This window comes from Patagioenas fasciata, chromosome 8, assembly GCF_037038585.1.
Source record: "Patagioenas fasciata isolate bPatFas1 chromosome 8, bPatFas1.hap1, whole genome shotgun sequence".
In the NCBI taxonomy this organism is placed as follows: domain Eukaryota; kingdom Metazoa; phylum Chordata; class Aves; order Columbiformes; family Columbidae; genus Patagioenas; species Patagioenas fasciata.
The window spans coordinates 22,047,806-22,066,667 of record NC_092527.1 but is presented as its reverse complement, the minus strand read 5'-3'; the positions used below and the strand labels follow the sequence as shown (position 1 = coordinate 22,066,667).

The following is an 18,862-nucleotide window of genomic DNA, read 5'->3' as shown; positions in this document are numbered from 1 at the left end:
ATGCGCAGCGCGGGGGCGCTGTCCGTTCAGCACCACGCGGAGCCGGACCCGCCGGGACCAGCTGCTGCCGGTGAGCGACGGCGCCGCACCCCGGCCCCTCCAGATCCCCCGACCCGGCCCCCCGCATCCCTTGCCCGGCCCTGAGGCTCTCCCGGCGGCCTCTACCGCCCCCTCCCCGCCCGCAGGAGCGGAGGGACCCCGAGAAAGACCCGTCCCTGGGGCTCACAGTTCTCACAGCACACCCGACCGGCATCTGCTGGGCCCTGCTCCCCCGTCAGTGCGGAGCTGACCCCCACCAGCGCCTGGGACGGAACGGCATTGCCCACCTGCGACCCGCCGCCCCCAGCCCGTCTCCCCTCACCCCTCCAAGCGGCTGCCCACGCTTTGCTTCCCCGGCAGTGCCCCGCCTGCCGCGGGAAGCGGGCAAGGTCCGTCCTGTTGCCGACAGTCCCCGCGGAGAAGCGGCCCGGGCTCCTGCCGGAGCAGTTGCCATAACGACTCCAGGTAGGGCTCCCGCAGAAACAGATGCTGCTATTTCCCTACTTCTCTCTTCCCCGCTGCCGGTTTGCGGGCAGACACTCCCGTCGGTACGGCACTCCTCCCAATGCACACTCACCTCAGAGCTGGCCCTGGATGGATGACCCCATCCCTGTCTCGGATTCGAGCCCTTCCAACTTGTGCAGCATCAAGCTGCTGATCACTGCTGTCAACAGACACTATAAAAAAGGTCCACCTGGAAAAAGAGCAGGGCCTACCTGCAATGAACAAGTCCCAAATCCTTGGTCCCAAATTCCATGGAATAGGTCCCACGTTCCCTGGAAAGCAATGACCTGTCCATGCACTCTAGTCTGCCCATTCCCTCCCAATGTAGAGGCTGGTTTGGGAAAGGGTATTCTTACCCCTGTACGTGTCCTTTGGGGGTAGCTACCTGTGCTACCTGTCTGCCCCAGGCAAGTCACTCCTGCTGCTTGAGGGTCTCAGGGGTTCCCTGAGTTAGCACAGTGCTTTTCTCAGTTACAGAAGGACAAGTGAGGCAGGGATTTTCAGTTTTCTAAAGGAGCTGAGAATACCCCCAGCCATGGCCTGAGACAGCCCTTCCTTCCCCTGCAGTTGGGGGCACAGAAAGCTCTGGGAGTACTGATCCTGCTTCTAGACCAGGAGGTTTCATTTTGCCATCAGGAGGTTTCAGGCCTGTACTTACTCCGCTCTTGGTTCCTGCTGTGGAATAGAAATGTGGCGTCTGGCAGGGAGTCCCTTAATACTGCCCCTGTAAGTTACTGACTGTGACTAAAGTTGACTTCAAGGAGGCATTTTGAAATAGTGGTTTTGGTCTGGATAGGAAGTGAGGGAGCGCCAGTGAGCAAGGGAGTGCAATGCTCAATTACATCTGGCCTTTGCTGAAGACTTTCTGTGCCAAAACAGACCTGGCTGGGAGCCCCCAGCTTGTGTCAAGTCCTCACTCAGAGGAGCTGTGTTGTGGATTGCTTATTATCCTTCCTGAGAAACATGTGTGCTGGGCTGGCAAGTGGGACCTGCTCTGCTCCCACACCAACCTCTGTTCATGTTTTTCATTTCATCTGATCCAGCTGGGCTGCCTGAGTCACTTCCCCAGGAGCTTGCTGGTAGCAGGGCTCAAAGCAGGGCTGAGAGTCAGCCCAGACAGACTCTGGGTACCACAAAGAGGTTGAAGAGAGGGAGAAGTGGGACCTGGTTGTGTTCATTTGGCCTCTGCCAAAAGGTTGGGACCTTTTTCTGTCTTGCAGCTGCACAGGCTTAGCCCTGCTCATAGGAAAAGTGAAGACTCCTACCTTTAAGACCTGGTGCCAAGGCCGAACTTCAAGAGCTGGTCATGGGACTGTTCAAGAGTCATGCATCATCCAGCGCACTTTAACCTGCTTACAGGACTGCAGTCATTGTGCCAGGACTGGGGCACTGCAGCCTCTCAGGTGGTGCTGGCTGTTTTCCTAGTTCCCTGTCTCAGCATTTGGGTGAATGCAAGAAAGATGGGAAAGAGCAGGGTGAACATGCCAGCTGTGTCAGGGCACAGCAAGGGCGGCTGGTCCTGCAAGGGCAGGGGCCTCCCCAGCCGTAGACCGACTAGTCAATACCTGACTGGTGCCCAATAAGGGCAACTAGGATCAGACACAGCCCTATGATCAACAGTCAAGGCCATGGTGATGGAGCAGGGCTGAAGTCCAGCTAGGACATCAGCCTACAGGAAAGGGTCTGGATCAACTGAACCCTTGAGGATACCTAAGCCAAGCTAGAAACCAGCACTCCTACAACATTGCTTAACAAGAACTAAGAGCCCCAGGCTGAGCTTAAATAGGATCGTGGGCCTATAAGCAGGAGTGGGTGGAGGCCCCAGGTGAGGTTGGCTTGGCCCACTAACGTTTATTGGTGCCCCCAGCACCCTGACGAGCTGTTGATCTATGGGAGAGTTGGTAGGTAGGTTTAAGATTATGGCTATAAAGATGTGTGTGCCATGAACACATGGAATCATGAAGAGTTTCTATCTGTGAAATGCTTAGACTGTTCTCTTTCTTCTCCACAGGTGTGTTGCAGATGCAGAAGGAGCATCAGAGCCTGTCACTGTATTGTAGTGGCGTATGCCTCAGCAAAGCTTTATGCTGTCAGGATGTCCAACAGAATTAGCAGCCTAGGACCACAGCAATGGTAAGGGTCCCAAGCCTGTAACATTTTTGTACTCATGTCCGTCAAGTTTTCTGATATGCAAAGTGGTTGTGGCATGGCTGTACAGCACTGCAGTACAGGTGGTATTATTCACTGTAGCTTAGCAGCACAGGGGCAATTCAAAGCAGACAAGCTTGAGTGACCAGAAATCTGTTCTGGTCTGCTATCTCAGTCAAGAGTTGCAGCAAGTTTCTGATTTTCTAGTGGAGTATCCTTTGCCTAAGGTGGATCTGTGCTTTTCTTAAGAGGTGTACGTCAGTCTCATTTTAGAGTTTCAACTAGATGCATGTTTCCAATTGAGCCTTAACACTGCAAACTGGTCTACCAAAACAGCTTCCTGAGTCAGCCCTGATGTCAGGGAGGTCCCTTATGACCAGGGGAATTCACCTTGTTAGTCAAGCAGTAGGATGAGGGCAGAGCTTGGGTTAAAAGCTTCCTGCTACAAGCTTGGATAATTGCCAGCTTCTAGATTTTAAAGAGGATGTGGAAAAAATTATCACAACTGCTCCTGTAAGACCAACCAATTATCTTAATTTATCATCTAAAAGGAAATTGAAAGGGCTGTGAGACTTGTGGTGCTTGCAGGGCAGCTGAGGAAGTGTCTTGTACAGGGCTGAACACAGATACCTTCATTGAGCAGGGGACACCGCTCAGTCTTGTGGCTGTCCTCTTATCTCAGTGATTGCTGATGTCCTGTGAGGGAAAGCAGGGCTCCTGCGTCAGGCCTAGAGCTGATCCGTAGTAACCAGAGACCAAGATGAGCCTTGGGAGGAGGAAGCAGATTAGCTCACAACTGCTGCTGCAGCTTTCTTGCATCTTCCTTAGAAACACATGGTGCTGTCTGCAGTCAGGGCCAGGGCATGTCCTCAGGTCTGATCCTGCTAGCATCTTCATCCTCCTTAACATCCCCCTGATGTGAGAAGAGACTGTGAGGCAGTGCTGGCGCCTGGCTGTGCTTTTGGAGAGTCTGGAGGAGCAATTTGGTCTTGACTTCGCCCTTTTGGTAGCAGGGGTGAGGTTTAGGGAACTTGGGCCTGAAGGGAGGAAACCTTGTTGTTTTGAAGAGCTGACCTCAAGTCAGAAGATCAGGCTTTGGTTCCCAGAGGTGTTCCTGATGTACTGGCTGATCTTGGGCAAGACTTCTATGCCCATTGACTTTCCTCTTGCAATGAAAATGCAGTTATTTCAATGTTGTTACCATGTCAAAGGTGTATTAAGAGGCTGGCTGAGTTTTCTCAAGCCTTCTTGGGTCCCTGGAGGCTGGCACTGTGGGAAGGTACAACTTATTTTTAGGAGATTGGTATTGTGCCAAACGAACACTAACCTGCTCTCCTAGGATTTATCTCCTTGTATGATGGTTTGTTACCTTGCAGGCTACATACTGTCAGCCTTGCAACATGTTTGGAGGCATTTCCTTTAGTTTTTCACTAGTCTCAAGTGGGGCAAGAGGCAAGGTCATTTCAATGACATCAGTAATTCTACAATGTTAGCACTTTAAGATGTGAGAGATGGCTGCATGCAGCACCCCAGAAGCCAGATAAAGACTCTCAACACTCTTTTGCCTTGGACTCTCACCAGGAACTTTCAAAGGATCTGTCTCCATACTCTCTCTGGCTGCAGGATAAGTCTGACACCCTCCATCACTCTTGGCATTGGAGTCCACAGCTGGACTTGTTGGTTGCATGGGAGAAGTTTCGGCCCACAGGGCAAACTCTGCTCTTAGTGAGTGCTGAGGTTGCACAGTGCCACCAGGAGCCACTCTTAGGCTGGTGAAACAGGAACCCACACCTACTGTTCAGCCCTTCCCCGAACATGCCACCTTCCCCTTTCTCTTTTTGAGAATCTGATGATACAGTCAGGGCTAAAAAAAATAAATAGAACTAAGCAAGGCCAAACTGTGCAAGTCAGAGTTGGAAGAGGAACGTGTGTGAGGAGGTCCTAGCTACACACCAATGCAGGGCTGCTCTGCAGCATCTCTCTTGCGAGTCCACTGCTTCCAAGCTTTCAGCAAAACCCTTGCATGTATCTCAACATATTTGCATGTTGTCAGGTTTTGCTCAGTTTCCTTGCTATGCTTATAATTACTCCTCCTTAACCGACCTTTTAGGGTTTCCACACCTTTTATACAATTCTGTATGTGACCATATTCTCCCTGTGCTGGATCAGGCTGTATGCATGGGGCTTGCTGTCTCTTTTACACATCAAATACTCCCTGTATTCATTGCTCTTACTCCTCCTTACACCTTTCCTCATGAGAATCTTGAGGCTGAAAATGGGGGAAGTGCTCACATCTTACTGTTGCAGAAATTAGCTGGAGACCAGATCCAAAGATATGTGCTGCAGCACAAGCTGTGTCCTGGGAGGCTACACCAGAGAACTGGTGATCTGAGTGGTTTCAGACTAAATTTGTTTCTTTGGTGCAGTGAATCACCGTGGTGAGGTGGGTCTGAGTGACCTGCTGGCACCCAGGAAGCTCTGTCCTCAGCACAGAGCATGTCCCACCAGGCAGAAATCTTCTCACTGCTTTCTTCAAGACCATCTTTTCCCTAAGCATCTTTTTACCAAGAGATACTCCCACACAATTGTTACCCTAACTGCTGTGTAGGGAGATTATTTATGGCTCAAGCTGTGCTGAGGCCCCACCTCCCACATCCCCAGGACAGGTTTTAGCATGCTGGCGTTTTTGCCTTCATCCTGATGAGCAATGTGGGTGCAGGGGGAAGCCCGCTTGCTGTGCTGGTGCTGCTCAGGGCTTGGACAGGCTCAGGGTATTTCTGTAACAGCAGGTGTTCCTGGGGTGTTATAGAAATGTTCTGTTACAGCTCACTTTGAGGCCCAGCACGCAGCTTTTGCTACCTCCTCGCTGCTTGACTCTGCTCTTCCAAGCCCATGTCCCTCCTGTGGGAGGGGGCAGCCCCAGGTAGAAAGCCGGGACACTGGGGAAGGCACTGGCAGCTGGGCAGGCAGAAGTTATGCCTCACATATACTGCAGTCTGCACTGGTAAGACATTTTACAGTCTGTGTCCTCTTACAGGGTGCCTTTCACTCTGAAAAATCCCACCATGCTGCCACGTGCCCACCCCACGCAAGGGAGTTGCAGGAGGCTCAGGATGGTGTGGGTATGCTCTCCCCTGATCCAGGTCTGGACAGAACCCTGAGGTTTGGGCAGGGGCAGCAAGCAGGATCTCCAGCACTGCCTTTTTGCCCTGAGTAAGCTTTAAAGCAGAGTTTGCGTAACAGGCTGTCAAGGAAGAGTATTTTCACCATTTATCCTTAATCACCAGCCTGGTGGAATAACAGATAAGTGCATCAGCCTATTAAAGACTTGGCTTATACTGCAGTGGCTTTTTTAATACACAGCTAGGATGTGGTTGGGTGTTGGCACTGGAGGCAGAAAGCATTAATTAGAGCCATGTAGTTAAATCTAGGCCCTGAGGGAACACATGCAACCTAATTGGTTGCCCCAGAACCCTCAATGCAGAGATGAGGAGAGTTCAGCTTCCCTCGGCCTCAGCTGCTTTTTCCATGGTGCTTCCAGGGAGCTGTGTGAGGAGCGCCCACCTGCTGACAGAGTGGCTGTCCGTATTGCATGGCCAAAGCACAGCCCCACTGACTTTGGCAGCAGTGAGTCAGAATATGGCCCTTTGCAGCACCCGAAGCACAGGCTGTATTGAAAGAAATGGCTCTGACAGTTCCTTAGTGGAGCAGCCCAGTGGTGCACCAGGGTGCTGAGTCCAAGCGGAGCCACAGCTTCAGGAGAAGCTGTCAGGTCATGAGTGGTTGGGCCAGGAGAAGGAGAGCAGTGTCATGTATGTCTGCAAGAGCCAGTGGCCAAGGGAGCTTGAGGACCACTCAACAGGAACAGCTGACACTGTGAATGTGAGGATGTCACTTGCCCTTCCGCCGCATGCACTTGGTGTGGTGAGAGCAAATGTATTGTGAGGGCAAAGAAGTCACGTAGATACCGACCGCAGAGGCAGGTTCTGGAAGCCTTTATGCTTTCCACTAGATACTGTGCCTATGTGGTCCAGCTCTGCTACATGCCTTTCTAGAGACCACCAGAAGCAGTCTGTGTGCCTCAGGGCAGGCTGAGGATCAGCAGTGTGTGACTCTCCCAGAGCCAGTCAGGGAAGGAGCACTTGCCTACCCCCTTTTCATCCAAATGTCATCTGGATCTGTATGGCTGCCAGGACAACATGATATCCCAGTTTGGTCTCTTCCAAACAAGAAGTTCCTAATTGTCCTGCCCTGATGACACCCATACCCTTCTGGTCTTGTGAGACAGTGGTGTGTTGCAGGTTTGTGAAGACAAGCAAGGGCAATGCTGGTAATAATTAGAAAGAAAACTCCTGGAATCTGTCTGTGGCCAAGCTTGAAGAACTGGCAGAGACCAGCAGACTGAAAGGGATGTTGTGGAACCTGGTGAACTGTCATGCAGGAAGGATGTGATACCTGCAGGCAAGGACTGGAGGTGCTGAAATGCCGAAGTACCAATAAAGAGGGTTCCCAGTGGCACTGCTGGCACAGTAGCAGAGACCACTGGTTTCGGACTGTGGGGTAGAACATGGGGGACTCTACCTGTTCCCTTCCCTTCTCTGATATCTGCCAGAGGGGTTTCTTGCTCCCTCCTGCTCCTCATCAGCTGGGGAGGGACTCACAGCAGGAAGGACTAGAGGATAAAGGGCTAAATCCTGAACTAGCCAGGCCCATGGATGCAGGCACATGTCCATGCAGGGCTGTGGGAAGGTGAGGGGTACCTGGAACATAGAACATGAAGGAGAGCCACAGCTACTGTGGGGGAAGCATGCATGGTTTGGAAGGAAATGTGTTTTCCACGGATGGCCCAGATCTCCAGACAGGGTGGCAGGAGAGGACCTCTCCCTTGCCACTTGCAGTTCTCAGCAGGGTTGCCTGCAGCTGCTGGGAAGGTGCAGACATGCCTTGTCCTGATACAGACACACCAGGAAAGCTCTGAGCTCTTCCACTTGGTTAAATTTGTCACTTCGGCTGCAGCTTAGAGAAAAGCCTTCCCCCTCCCCACCCTCCTGCCATCAAGAAGCTGCTGAAGGAATCAGGTCGTTGATCCCACAGCAGCGAGGCCCCTAATTAGCCCAGCTTCACAGAGCCAGCCGGGAAAGCCGTCTGTGTGTGAGGCAGCTCAGGGACCCACAGTCCCTGACGTGGGGGAGAGGGGCCCTGCGCAGGCAGGAGCCTGGAAAAGGAGGGAGAAAATGGCAGTGCTTCAATGCATTAAATATGAGGAGAGCCTGCTGAGCCTGCTGCTTTCTCCCCACATCCCTATGCCTGAGAAGGGGACACACTTTCTGAGTGACAGTGGGTAGAGGCAGGCACAGAGCTGGGCTCACTGCAGGCAGGGAAAGCAGCAAGGAATGGCGGCTCTCCCCAAATTCCTCTTGCAGGCATGGCATGCGAGGCCAAGCTCCCCTGGGCCTCTCCTCTCACACACATTTAATAGTGATTGCTGGGCTGGGTAATAAAGCGCTGTTTAATAGTGAATCGATCTGGCAGGCTGGGCAGGCAGGGAGTGTTGGCTGCCAGCCCTGTCAGCTGCCACGTGCAGACCCAGTGTGGTTGCAGTGTAGTGGCCGGGGCCCTGCCACAGCACCTCTTGCCTTGGCACCCAACTGCCCCATGCCATCTCTGCTTGCACCCACCTCCTGTGCCAGCAAAGTCCTTGGGTTGGACTCAAAGGATGGTGTTTTTTCTCCCTTGTAGCATAAAGGGCTTTCCTGAGACTGGAGTGGCATTTTCTATCCTTGGGGTGACTGGTGACACAGTGGTATAAAGTCTGTGGTGGCCTGAAATTGCTTGGCACCTGTGGCCACAGTGTACTTAAGGTGAGGTTCCTCTTGAGAGGATAATTGCCAGCACAGAGTCTCTGCTCCAAGGTGAGTGACACAAGCCTGCTGGGTTTGGCCACATGCAGCTTTTGTCTTTTTGTAGTTATGGGGATGTCCACATCACAACACACAGACGTGTGCAGTGCTACACTGGGACATGTGAAGCAGCATATGGGGTCGCACCTGCCAGACAATGAGGTCAGGTTCACACTGACACGTGGGGGTGTGCACACCGGGCACCAGGACCTGCACAGTGTTACACTGGGGCACAAGGCTGTGCACGGTGCTGCACCGCAATGTGCACACACGGACATGGGGACGTGCACGCTGCTACACCGGGACACGCCCGCCCGCCTGCACCCAGGGACATACACCTCGGGGTCGGGGTCGGTCCGGCCGCTCCCCGCTCCGCGTGTCCCGGTGCCACCGGGCGGGGCGGGGCACGGTGCCCGGCAGGGATTTCCCATTGGCTATCGGGGCTGTCAGCGGGGCGGAGTGACAGGGGAGGACCGGGATTAGCGCGGCGAGTACCGGCGGGCAGAGGCCGGTAGCACCGTACCGTACTGTACCGCACCGTACCGCACCGCGCCCGACGGGGCGGACCGCGCCGTGCCGTGCAGTGCCGCGCAGTGCCGTGCCGGCGTGCAGCGCGGAATAGCGGTGCGCGACATGCGGCGGCAGCACTGCCGGTAAGGGAGCGGAGCAGAGCGCGGCGGGGGCCGGAACGGGGGAGCGGGGAAAGTTGCAGCAGTTGTTGCGGGAGCCGGGGCGGCTCTGCGCCCTCCGGGCAGCGGTGATCGGTGGACAGCGGCACCGGGGTGCATTGGCACCGGTGGATGTCCGGCGGAGCCGGGACCCGCCCGCCGCTGCCGCGAAGCGGTCCCGGTGTGCCGGTGCGGCGGGACGGGCGCGGGGCCCCTGCACAGACAGGGGGAACCCGGGCAGGGCGCGGCGAGCGGCTCCGCCGGCCCCCCTGACGGAGGGCTCCCTGCTCATCCGGATGGATGTCACATCCACTCAGGGCTGATCCCGCCGAGACGGGAGGTGCGGCGCGAGGGAGGCCGGGCTGGGGGGGCCGGGGAGGGAAGGGCAGGCGCAGAGCCAGCTTGGAGGACGAACACGTCCCCCACCCCGACACCCGTTCGGGAAGGAGTCCCCCGTTCGTGCCTCAGGGCCGCCAGCACCCCTTCTCGGTCACCTCTGCAACCCTCGAAGCCACTCCGTGTCCCTCCAGAGTGCAGAGGCACTTCCCGGGCGCCATCCTGCCCCACTCCGTCCGACAGCCCGGCACCCGCCGCCTGGTTTTCCCTATTCCCTGTCACCACTGCTGACAGCGATACCATGTCCAGCACACAGATACAGTGTGGATTCAGCTCCCAGCCCTGCACCTCTCTCTTCCCTCCCATCCCTGTCTCACTCTTTGCCCGTTCCCCTGGCATCCTTCCCCACCTCCCTTGCATTGTCCCCACACATCCCTGCCATGGGTGTGCTCTTCCCCCACAGCATAAGCAGTTGCTGCTGTCTGCTGCTGCCTTCACCCCACATCGCCCTGCTCAAGCAGACAAGCGCCTGCATGGGAAGTAGCCATCCCCTGTTGCACCGGCTGCAGCTCAAAACAAGGGCTGTGAAAAGTCCCTGGACATCCTTTTGACCGCTAAGAAGGGACAGCCAGGAGGAGCAAGTTTCCTGTATGTATGAGGTGTTTTATTGAACAAATGAAATCCCCCGCCTTGATGTGCAGCCCCCAGCTATCACTGCAGTTCCTGAGTTTTTTCCTTGCATGCATGCCCTGGGCTGCCCAGGCAGCCTCCCTGTAAGCTTTTTTTTGTGGGACTTCTCCTGCCTTCAGGTGGTGGGACCGGCAAGGCTCCCTCCAGCCCACTGGTGCCTTACAGCCCAACACATTCATCATGGTGATTTAAAGAGCATCAATTTGATTCACCATTCAAATCAGCAAGCAGGAAGACTTAGCTCCATCATTGATTTTTCATCTCTGTTGCAGTTGTGCTTTTTACCTTTCATTATTAAAGAAAACCTCACTCTGCTGGATGGTGTAGCCATCCAGCTTCAGTGGCTCACAGGCGGGCATGGCCTTTACTCTGAATTTGATAATTCTTTGATAACCAGGAGGACAAGCTGTGCTTATGCCATTTATTTGAGCAATATCTCACATGTATTGAGATAGGCTGGTTTTTGTAGATTTGTTATGTTACAGCGAATTCCAGCTATTCCTAGTGATAGCATTTTTTTCTTCGGCATGTGTGTCAGTCTTCATTGAGATAAAAAGTGGAATTTCATTTGAAATATATAAACCTTGCATCTTTATCATTTATCAGTTAACTTCAGCAACCTTGAATGTGAACACAACCCTAACAGAAATAAAAACAAGACTGTAAAAACAGTAACTGGTATATTCAACAGGAGAGTATATTTTTGTGGTGAGTGAATTACAGATTGCTGCTGCTCAGCGGGAGCCAGATTTTTTAGCAGTGTGATAGTGCAGATAGATGGGCGCCTGCCCCATAAGGGTGATTTGGGCTATTTTATAAAGAGTTATGTCTCTGCATCTCTGGAGCCTAAACACCATTGAAAATACAGCCCCACATCCTTCAGGAATTTAATCCTGTCTGGTTTGTACTTGGAAACAGGGAAATCATGCTTTCCTCTATTTGCAACTGGCATTTGGTTTCTTGCTTTCAAATGATGAGATCTTAATATCTTGGCATCTGTCAGACGGGAAAAGCAGCCAAGGCAGAGTCTTCTCTGCACACCAGGAATGTGGAGAAACTCGGGGAAGGATGAGTACAAGTTTTAGCTCCACTGTGAGAAAGAAAAGTGTAAGCAGTCCTGCCAGTGACACCGATGGCAGCTCCGGGTCCTGCCTTCCCTTGCAGCTGCCCACTTGCTGCTGCGGGGTGGCTGGTCTCACCTCTGGATAAACAGTCTCTGGGCAGAGGCAGGCAGGCAGGTGAGCTGTGTGCAGAGCAGGCATGCTCTGTTCCTGCAGGGTGGGACTGTCATAACCATTGCTTTTTGGATCTGCAGGTGCTGACAGCTCTGTCTGTGCCACTAAGAGCAGCTGCAGCATGTGCTGGTGTGACACACTTCAAATCCAGGCTGACCTCCAAAGAGAGCAGCTCCATGCCCATGCTGCTCGTGTTAAACTCCTTGAGCAAGTGTAATTTCAGGATGTGTCAGTGATCCAGCGTGTCATTTTTTCTTTCCCCTTATTGAAGTGATTTTAGTAGACTGTGGGTAGTAAATCTATTCAACTGAAAGCAGGATGAATGAAACCTGTTTTAAAGTGCAGAGTGCGCTCTTGCCATGTCTGGGGTGCTGGTCTGTGGGAGAAGTGCCTGAGCATCCTGGCACCCTGGGAAGAAAGCAAACATTCTGAGTGCCTGGGGACCGAGCAAAGGGCTACCAGTGTCCCTGCAGTGGTGCTGGTGTGATGCCTACAATGAACCTCACCTGCTTCTTGCAGTAGAAGGAGATTCGAATGGGGCTGCCTCACCTGGAGCATCTCTTTCTCCTGCCATGAAGGCAGGGCACCTGCCTGTCCTGCCTGTGGCCCCAGACTCCTTCTTGTGTCCTCCCTCCCCTAACCAGCTCTCCTTGCCCTTGTTTCAGGGCTGCCTGAGGATGCGTCACCCCACAACCCAGCCATCATCTCAGGGGTGCTGGGAACCTTCCTCACCATCCCTGTGCCACCCTGCAGGGCTCCGGACCTGACGCCTCTGTGCCCTCCTCCAGCAGGATGGCCCAGGCAGGGGGACCCGTCCGCTTTCACCCTGAGGAATGCTGTGCTGCCTCACCACCGCTGTTCGCTCGTGGGGTGGACCGGAGACCGTGGTTGGTGGGGGGGAGCCCCGAGGCTGGGAAGCACAGCCCCCCACGCTGTCTCACCCCCAACCTCAGCGCCGGCCGCCTCCACCTCCTGCGCAAGGGCCTGGCCCCAGATGTCCGCCGCTGCCCCCTCGGCCTCTACAACAGCACCGGCTCCTTGGCCCGCAAGCCGGCGGAGGGGGCTCCCTTTGGCAATGGGAGCTGCCTGGGTGCGGGGCGCATGACGGCCCCCTGCACCCCGCAGCGGGGCCAGCCCAGCCCAGCGCTCTCTTCCCCAGGCAGCCGCAGCCCACTGGTGGCAGCAGCCTCAGAGGGACACAGCTCCGTCGTTACCTTTCGCTTCATTGAGAAGGCCAGCGTGCGGACCCTGGCGCTCTCCCAGCCCTGCTGGGACAACAGTGCCCACAGCCTCAGCCGCAGCCTGGAGCTCAACAAGGACGCGGGATCCCCACAGCCCCAGCCCCTACCCCAGGAGCGGCTCCTGTACACGCTGAAGATGGAGGCCTCCGCATCTGACCCGCTCCTGACGGGGGGCAGGACCCCGGGGGGGACACAGCCCTGTGGGAAGGAGCCGTGCACCCTCAACTCCAACTGCCTCTGCCGCTCCCTCACCAACGGGCTGCCGGAGGACTTCCCCGGCTTTACCAGGAGCCCCCTGAAGCCAGACCCCCAACTGCAGGTAAGTGCTGGGGTGCCCCCCACCAGGCATGAGCTCTGCCCCAGAGTCTGTTGCCCACTCACCGCTCTCCCCTCCGCAGGGCAATGCCTGGCCTTACCCTCGGCAGAGTTCGGCCCATGCCCAGCGCATCGCCAGGGCCAAGTGGGAATTCTTCTACGGCTCCTCAGATGCCCCAAAGACAGGTAAGAGGCTTGGGGGGACTATGCCCTTGGCTCGACTGACCTCTACTTTGCAAGTCTGAATTGCTGCTGAGACTCCCTCTGGGGCTGCCCATCCCTTTGGACTTGTCAGTCCCCACTGGAAGGAAAGCCAAGATCCCCCTGAGATCAGCCAGTCTGTGTCATCCTGTGGCCTGATTCTGCACACAACAACCTTGCCACAGAGTTAACTGTGGACATGCAAAGTGTTGAGCAAAGGGGGTGACGCAGGACCCTGACACCTGGGAGCCCCTAGCTATCTCTACAGGAGGGATTTGGGGCTGGCTGTGGGTGCAATGGCACTGACAGCACCCTGTCTCTGCCTCTCCTACCCTTTTTCCTTCTAGTGCCTCCATTCCCCAGTGTCACATATGTGACCCCTCTCTTGTGTGTGTGTGATGCTCCAGCGCTTCCCAGTGCAGCTCCCCACGCTCTGAATTCTTTGTGCTCCCTTGCAGGCTCCTCTGTGCCTGACTCTGCTCCCCTGGCTGAGCCCCTCCAGAAGCCCTTCTGCTCGCTGCCCGCAGAGCCACCAAGGCCGGTGCCCGAGCACAGCCTGAGCCACGTGGAGGTGGAGATAGAGGTGTCTCCTACAGGTGGCCAGAAGACCAGCTCCTGTGAGACTGGGATTATAAGAAGGACAGTGAAGTACTCTGAGACAGACCTGGACACCGTGCCACTGAGGTGCTATCGCGAAACCAACATTGACGATATCCTGGCTGAGAAGGAGGAGGTGGATTCAGCGATTGAGAGCCAGAAGGACAGTGAGAGCAACCCAAGCTTCGGGGGCACACCGGGCAGGAGAAACAGCACACCAGAGGAGCTCCCTGCCCCAGGTGCCGACTGCCAAAAGGATGAGCTGAGGGACAGGGATGTGGATGAAGATGATGAAGTGTTTGAGGCAATGAAGAAGGAGAACAGGGAAAGGTGAGGCTCCATGCATGAGGGCAAAAAGCTCTTCTTATGCTCTTTATTGTCCCCTGCATGGCAAAATGCACTCTGCCAAAAGAGCATCTGAGCCAAAAATCCCATTAGCTCCGTGCAAGTTGTGCGTGGGGTCAGATGGGGTCCTGGATTGCACCACTGGGATTGGGACTGGGGCTGGGGCGGGGTCCTCAGTGCCCTATGGAAAGAGCAGGGCAGCACAGGTGGTCCAGCCCTGGGTGCTGCACCATGGGCCTTGCACCCCTGGGGTGAGCCCTGCAGCTCAGGTCTCCCAGCTGAGCCGAAACTTCCTGGTGCAAGTCCTGCTAGGTTAATTATGTCCTGCCCTGGTGCTGCTGGATGTTGGGGTGACAGTGTCAGGGCACCTGAGGCCAGGCCATGTCCTGGAGCTGCTGTTTGCCAGCAGGCACTGCTGGGCTACACTCCCTTCTGCAGACAGCTGTGCTCTGGCAATGGGATCGATCCCTTTTGCTTGGCCTCAGTAGGTATTTGCCATGTTTGGGGAAGAGTAGGGGATGCATTGGGCTGCAAAAAGCCTTTCGTTGTCTTTCGTGTCATTTTTCATTTGTGTGGCAAAACACCCTGTGCTGGGAGGCTGATGGAGTGGGTGATAACAAAGTTATCATTCAGTTGCCCACCTGTGGGCAGCTAGTGCCATCCGAGCTGCCATCTGCCCTGTGCTGGGCACTGGTGATCAAGACCTATGAGAGATCGTGTTTTGGCCTGGTGGTACAAGACTCTGCCCATGGAGTGTCCTCTGGAGTGGTGGTTTGACCATGAGGAGTGATGGGCATCATCTGTGTGCACCAGGAGGGGAAGGTGGTCCAGAGCACTGTGTGGGACAGCTGCCTGTGGGGAAAGGCCCTGGGAGGGAGTGGGAGATGCCTGTGCAGGCAACGGCAACCAAGGGCATCTCCTGACACATGTACCAGCAAAGAGAGGGTGAGATGAGGGGGCTCAGCATCATCCACAAATGCTCTGCAGGAGCAGGGAGAGGTCTCACCTGGGAAGCACAAAGCCAAAGCGATGCCTGGGATGCCACGTGGCAGCGTGTGCTCACGTAGCAGTGCAGAAAGCAGGCAGGGAGCATTTAGGTGGAAGAAAAGGAAAAGGGATGGTTTGATCTGGTTGGTGGGAAAAGATAATGAAAATGTAACCACCAGTGGTGCCCCTGTGCTGGGAAAGAGAAGCACAAGGGTGGTGGGCTCATGGGGAGGGAAGGTGTGGGTCCTGAGGGGAGCTGGGCTCCTGCCAGTTTGTCCTGCCCTTGCATCTCTAGTGGAAGGGACATACACATCCCTCCCGGCTGCCCACCCTGTCCTCACAAACCTTGGGTTCTAGAGAAAGGCTGAAAATAAGCCATTTTTTATATATTCTTTTACAAATGAATAGTGATGGAAGTTTTGTGTAAGGTGTAAAGTTCTTCAAGGTACTGTGACAATTATCTTGCATTTTATTTCCGGTTATGTACTAGGCCACTACAAGTCCTATGAACTGTAAGCGTAAACCTGCTTTTTGCCCTCTGACACACCTTACTGTAGCTCCTCAGACAGCGCTGAAAGCTTGGATGTGTCCTTAAATGCATTATTGCCCCTAAAGACGGTGCTCCTGTTACGATTACCAATGTGTTTATAGGGGCATCATATTAATTTCACATGGCTTCTCTGTAGACCAGTGGTTTTTGCTTTGCGGACCCCTGAATAATCTCCATGTAGGTGCAGACCCTGCGGGCAGCATCTTGAAAATCATGAGCCTCAAACCGTGAGCTTATTTAGTCCCTGCATCACAGCCCTGGGTTTTTGCTTACACACTGTTTCTGAGCTCTGCAGCTGCAATCCTCCTCCCTGTTTACCAGTCACCAGTATTGATGTTTCCTACTTTGAGCTTTCTGCTTTGCCTGTTCACCGGAGGGGTGATGCTGGGGTGATTAAGAAGGCTCCCCAGAGTTGGCACCTTTCTGCTTCTGCAGGAGCTGCTATACCCCAGGTCTGTCCTGGTAGCTGAGAAGGACCAGCCCTACAAAATTACTGAAGTACCTTTGAATGCTGATTTGCAGCATTTAGACATGGAAATCCTTTTGAAAATCTAGCCTTAAGGGTTTAGATTCTGCAAAGGGGATTTTGGCTTGGTGCTATCTTTTTGTCCTTCATATTCTGGCCAAAGGGCATCTTTGGTGATTTACCCTCCCAAAATAAGAGCAGGCTAAAAGCTAAAAAAATCCAGCACCAAATCAAACGAGACATGGAAAGCAACAGAAGAAACGATGTCTTCTTCCAGCAAATCTGCTGCCTGAATATATTTAGAGTCAAATCTACTGACTCTAATGACTAGTCTAAGCTTGTACTGTCTTTATTCCCATTAGTCCCGTAGAACCAAGAGCTGTCAGTGAGAATGGGCTCAATTCCTTTCCTCCTTGAGCACTGGCAGACATGCTGGCTAAGCTGGAGGCAGGGCCTGGCTTGGCCCTGCAGCGCGGGTGCCTGTGGCTGATAAGAGAGAAGAGGTTTTGGAAGAGGTTTGCTGGGGTGCCTCGCTCCCCCGGGAGCACAGGGGCTGCCAGGAGGCAGAAATGCTTTTTCTCCCTGCAAGCAGAGCAGCCTTGCCCAGGGAAGCCCTTGGATCTGCTCCCTGGGGAGCCTTTCCAGAGCCTTTGTGCTTGCTGCTTTGTGGTGAGAAAATAGCTGCAGGGCAGGCCTTGTTGGGGATTAAAAAAATGATTACAGCCCGATTTCATCAAATGCTTAAGCTTGTGCTTAACCTGCCTCAGTAGCCACAAGCCTCTGACTTGTTGTGCTGAGACTGAGTCCCAGAGCCCAATGTGGCCACAGAGGTGCAACTCGGGGTGATGTTCCCACGTCCCATAGGCTCAAGCTGAAGAAGTGACACCACAGGCACCTGCCCATGAGCTGGGAGAGGCACCTGCAGCTTGCAGGGGAGGATTGAGGGCAGTGTGACCCCAGTGTGACAGTGTGGAGGTGGCAGGAGAGTGTGGGAGCTGGAGGAGACTGCAGCACCCACGGTCAGTACCTGTGGCTGAGCATGGGTTGGAGTCAGGACACTGAGCCCTAAGAGCAGGCAGCTGCCAGGCTAGGGATGTGTGAGGAGCCTGGGGGAGTGCAAGGAGCTGCTGAGGCTGGTCTGTACAAGAGCTTTGTTCAGAAAGGAATGAAGTGAGGGGCTGCTGGGTGGTGCTGTAGGGCCTTACCTTCTTTGAGCTGAGCTGGGATCCCCACGTAGAGCCCTGTGCAGGCAGGAGTGGGGCATGGCTGGGACAGTCAGGGGTCTGGAGGGTCACCAGAGCGTTTAGCAGAGAGAAAACCACTGAGAGCCTGAGGAGAGAGATTGTTACTTCTTCACCACCCTGCCGGGGACAACAGGGCTCTGCAGCACCAGGCAGGGAGAACAGAGCAAGCCCCTTCCCCTCCATCAGCTGCTGGATTTGTTGCTAATGGGCAATGCAGCATGGCCAGTGGCTTCTGGGACCCGCTTCTCCTCTGCAACCACCTGGACCCTCCCAAAGGAGGCTCACCACCCCTCCCACCCCAGCTCAAGGCTGGAAACCCATTTGCTTCCCTGCTGCCTGCCGCCCTTGCGCAGATGCTCAGCTGCAGCCTCTGCGTCTCCTCCCCGCCTCTGCTCCTCCCAGCTGCGTTTGTCTGGCTTGGTGACGGTGCAGTGACCCTTCGTGGGGGGCTGGAGCGGGGCGCGAGGGGGCTGGGCAGCGCAGCAAGGGCAGATGAAGCATCTAGGTCCGAGCAGGAGTGGTGTGTGCAGGCAGCATTGTGCCCATGCTGCTGCGACTAGATCCTTCTGGAGCTGAACAGCTTCGCGCTTGATATTTCAGGGTGGAGAGATGGCTTCCAAAGCTCAGATGGTGTGGACAAAATCAGCTGTGTTTTTTCTGTGGCTTGATGACAATACCCTTGATCACAAGAATGAGCCCAGCTCTCTCTCCTAGGAAAAAAGCCCCTTCCGTCTGCTGCTCTTGTCCTCCCCAGCACAGCCCATCACCCTCCTTATGGATTCAAGGCACAAAATTAAATCAGCGGCATTAGCTCAGTTTAGTAGCATGCAGCTGGGTGGTAAGGATAGTGAATGCACATTTGCATCTGTAAAGCTCATGTGCAGATGTTAAAGAGGTCTCTTCTGCCTTGTCCTCACCAGAAAGCTACCCCAGAGGTGGCTGCTCCTAGTGCTCCTATGGGAATGGTAAGAGCGCCAAGTGGTGCTGCACAGCCAGGGACGCGCTAATGGGTGGTGAGAGCAGCCTCGGTCCTGCCTCACTTACCTGTGCCCAGCTTAGCCACGCTGTCCTTGAAGCCAGCTGTGATCTGAGGGAATCAGGCTGCCAACTCTCAGCCTGCTGAAGTAATCAGGGCATGATTTTTGAGCGATATGTGAAGGCTAATGAATGAAGATCATTTGGTGCTTGTAACATCAATGCATTTTCTGAGCCCTCTGTATGAAGCTGTTTGTTCATAACAAATGTTATGACAAGCTGGATCAGTTCCTCTCCCTTAATCAGAGGAGAGAGTGGCATAACAAGTGCTTTTCTGCTGCTTTAATAAAATGATAGCAGCTTATGAGTAGAGTAGAATTTTAGGGCTCTGTTTATGCTTGTATGGCTGAAGCATTGATGT

The 18,862-nt window shown here is 54.4% G+C and overlaps 1 protein-coding gene across 5 annotated transcripts in view; it reads left to right on the top strand.

Annotated features, from left to right (window-relative positions):
- The first annotated feature begins 12 nt into the window (after positions 1 to 12).
- The window catches only part of PSD (pleckstrin and Sec7 domain containing), a 47,519-nt gene continuing 28,669 nt past the window's right edge, over positions 13 to 18,862 (top strand). For 2 of the 5 annotated variants that reach the window (XM_071811893.1, XM_065844010.2), the window contains exons 1-5: positions 18 to 504; positions 2,555 to 2,676; positions 12,186 to 13,080; positions 13,160 to 13,262; positions 13,736 to 14,204. In XM_071811893.1, the coding sequence (XP_071667994.1) occupies positions 12,313 to 13,080; positions 13,160 to 13,262; positions 13,736 to 14,204 (1,340 nt within the window). In that variant the 5' untranslated portion in view covers positions 18 to 504; positions 2,555 to 2,676; positions 12,186 to 12,312. Of the gene's footprint in view, positions 505 to 2,554; positions 2,677 to 9,099; positions 9,245 to 10,058; positions 10,244 to 12,185; positions 13,081 to 13,159; positions 13,263 to 13,735; positions 14,205 to 18,862 lie in introns of those variants that run through there. The other 3 variants (XM_071811890.1, XM_071811891.1, XM_071811892.1) reach the window with 3 other exon arrangements.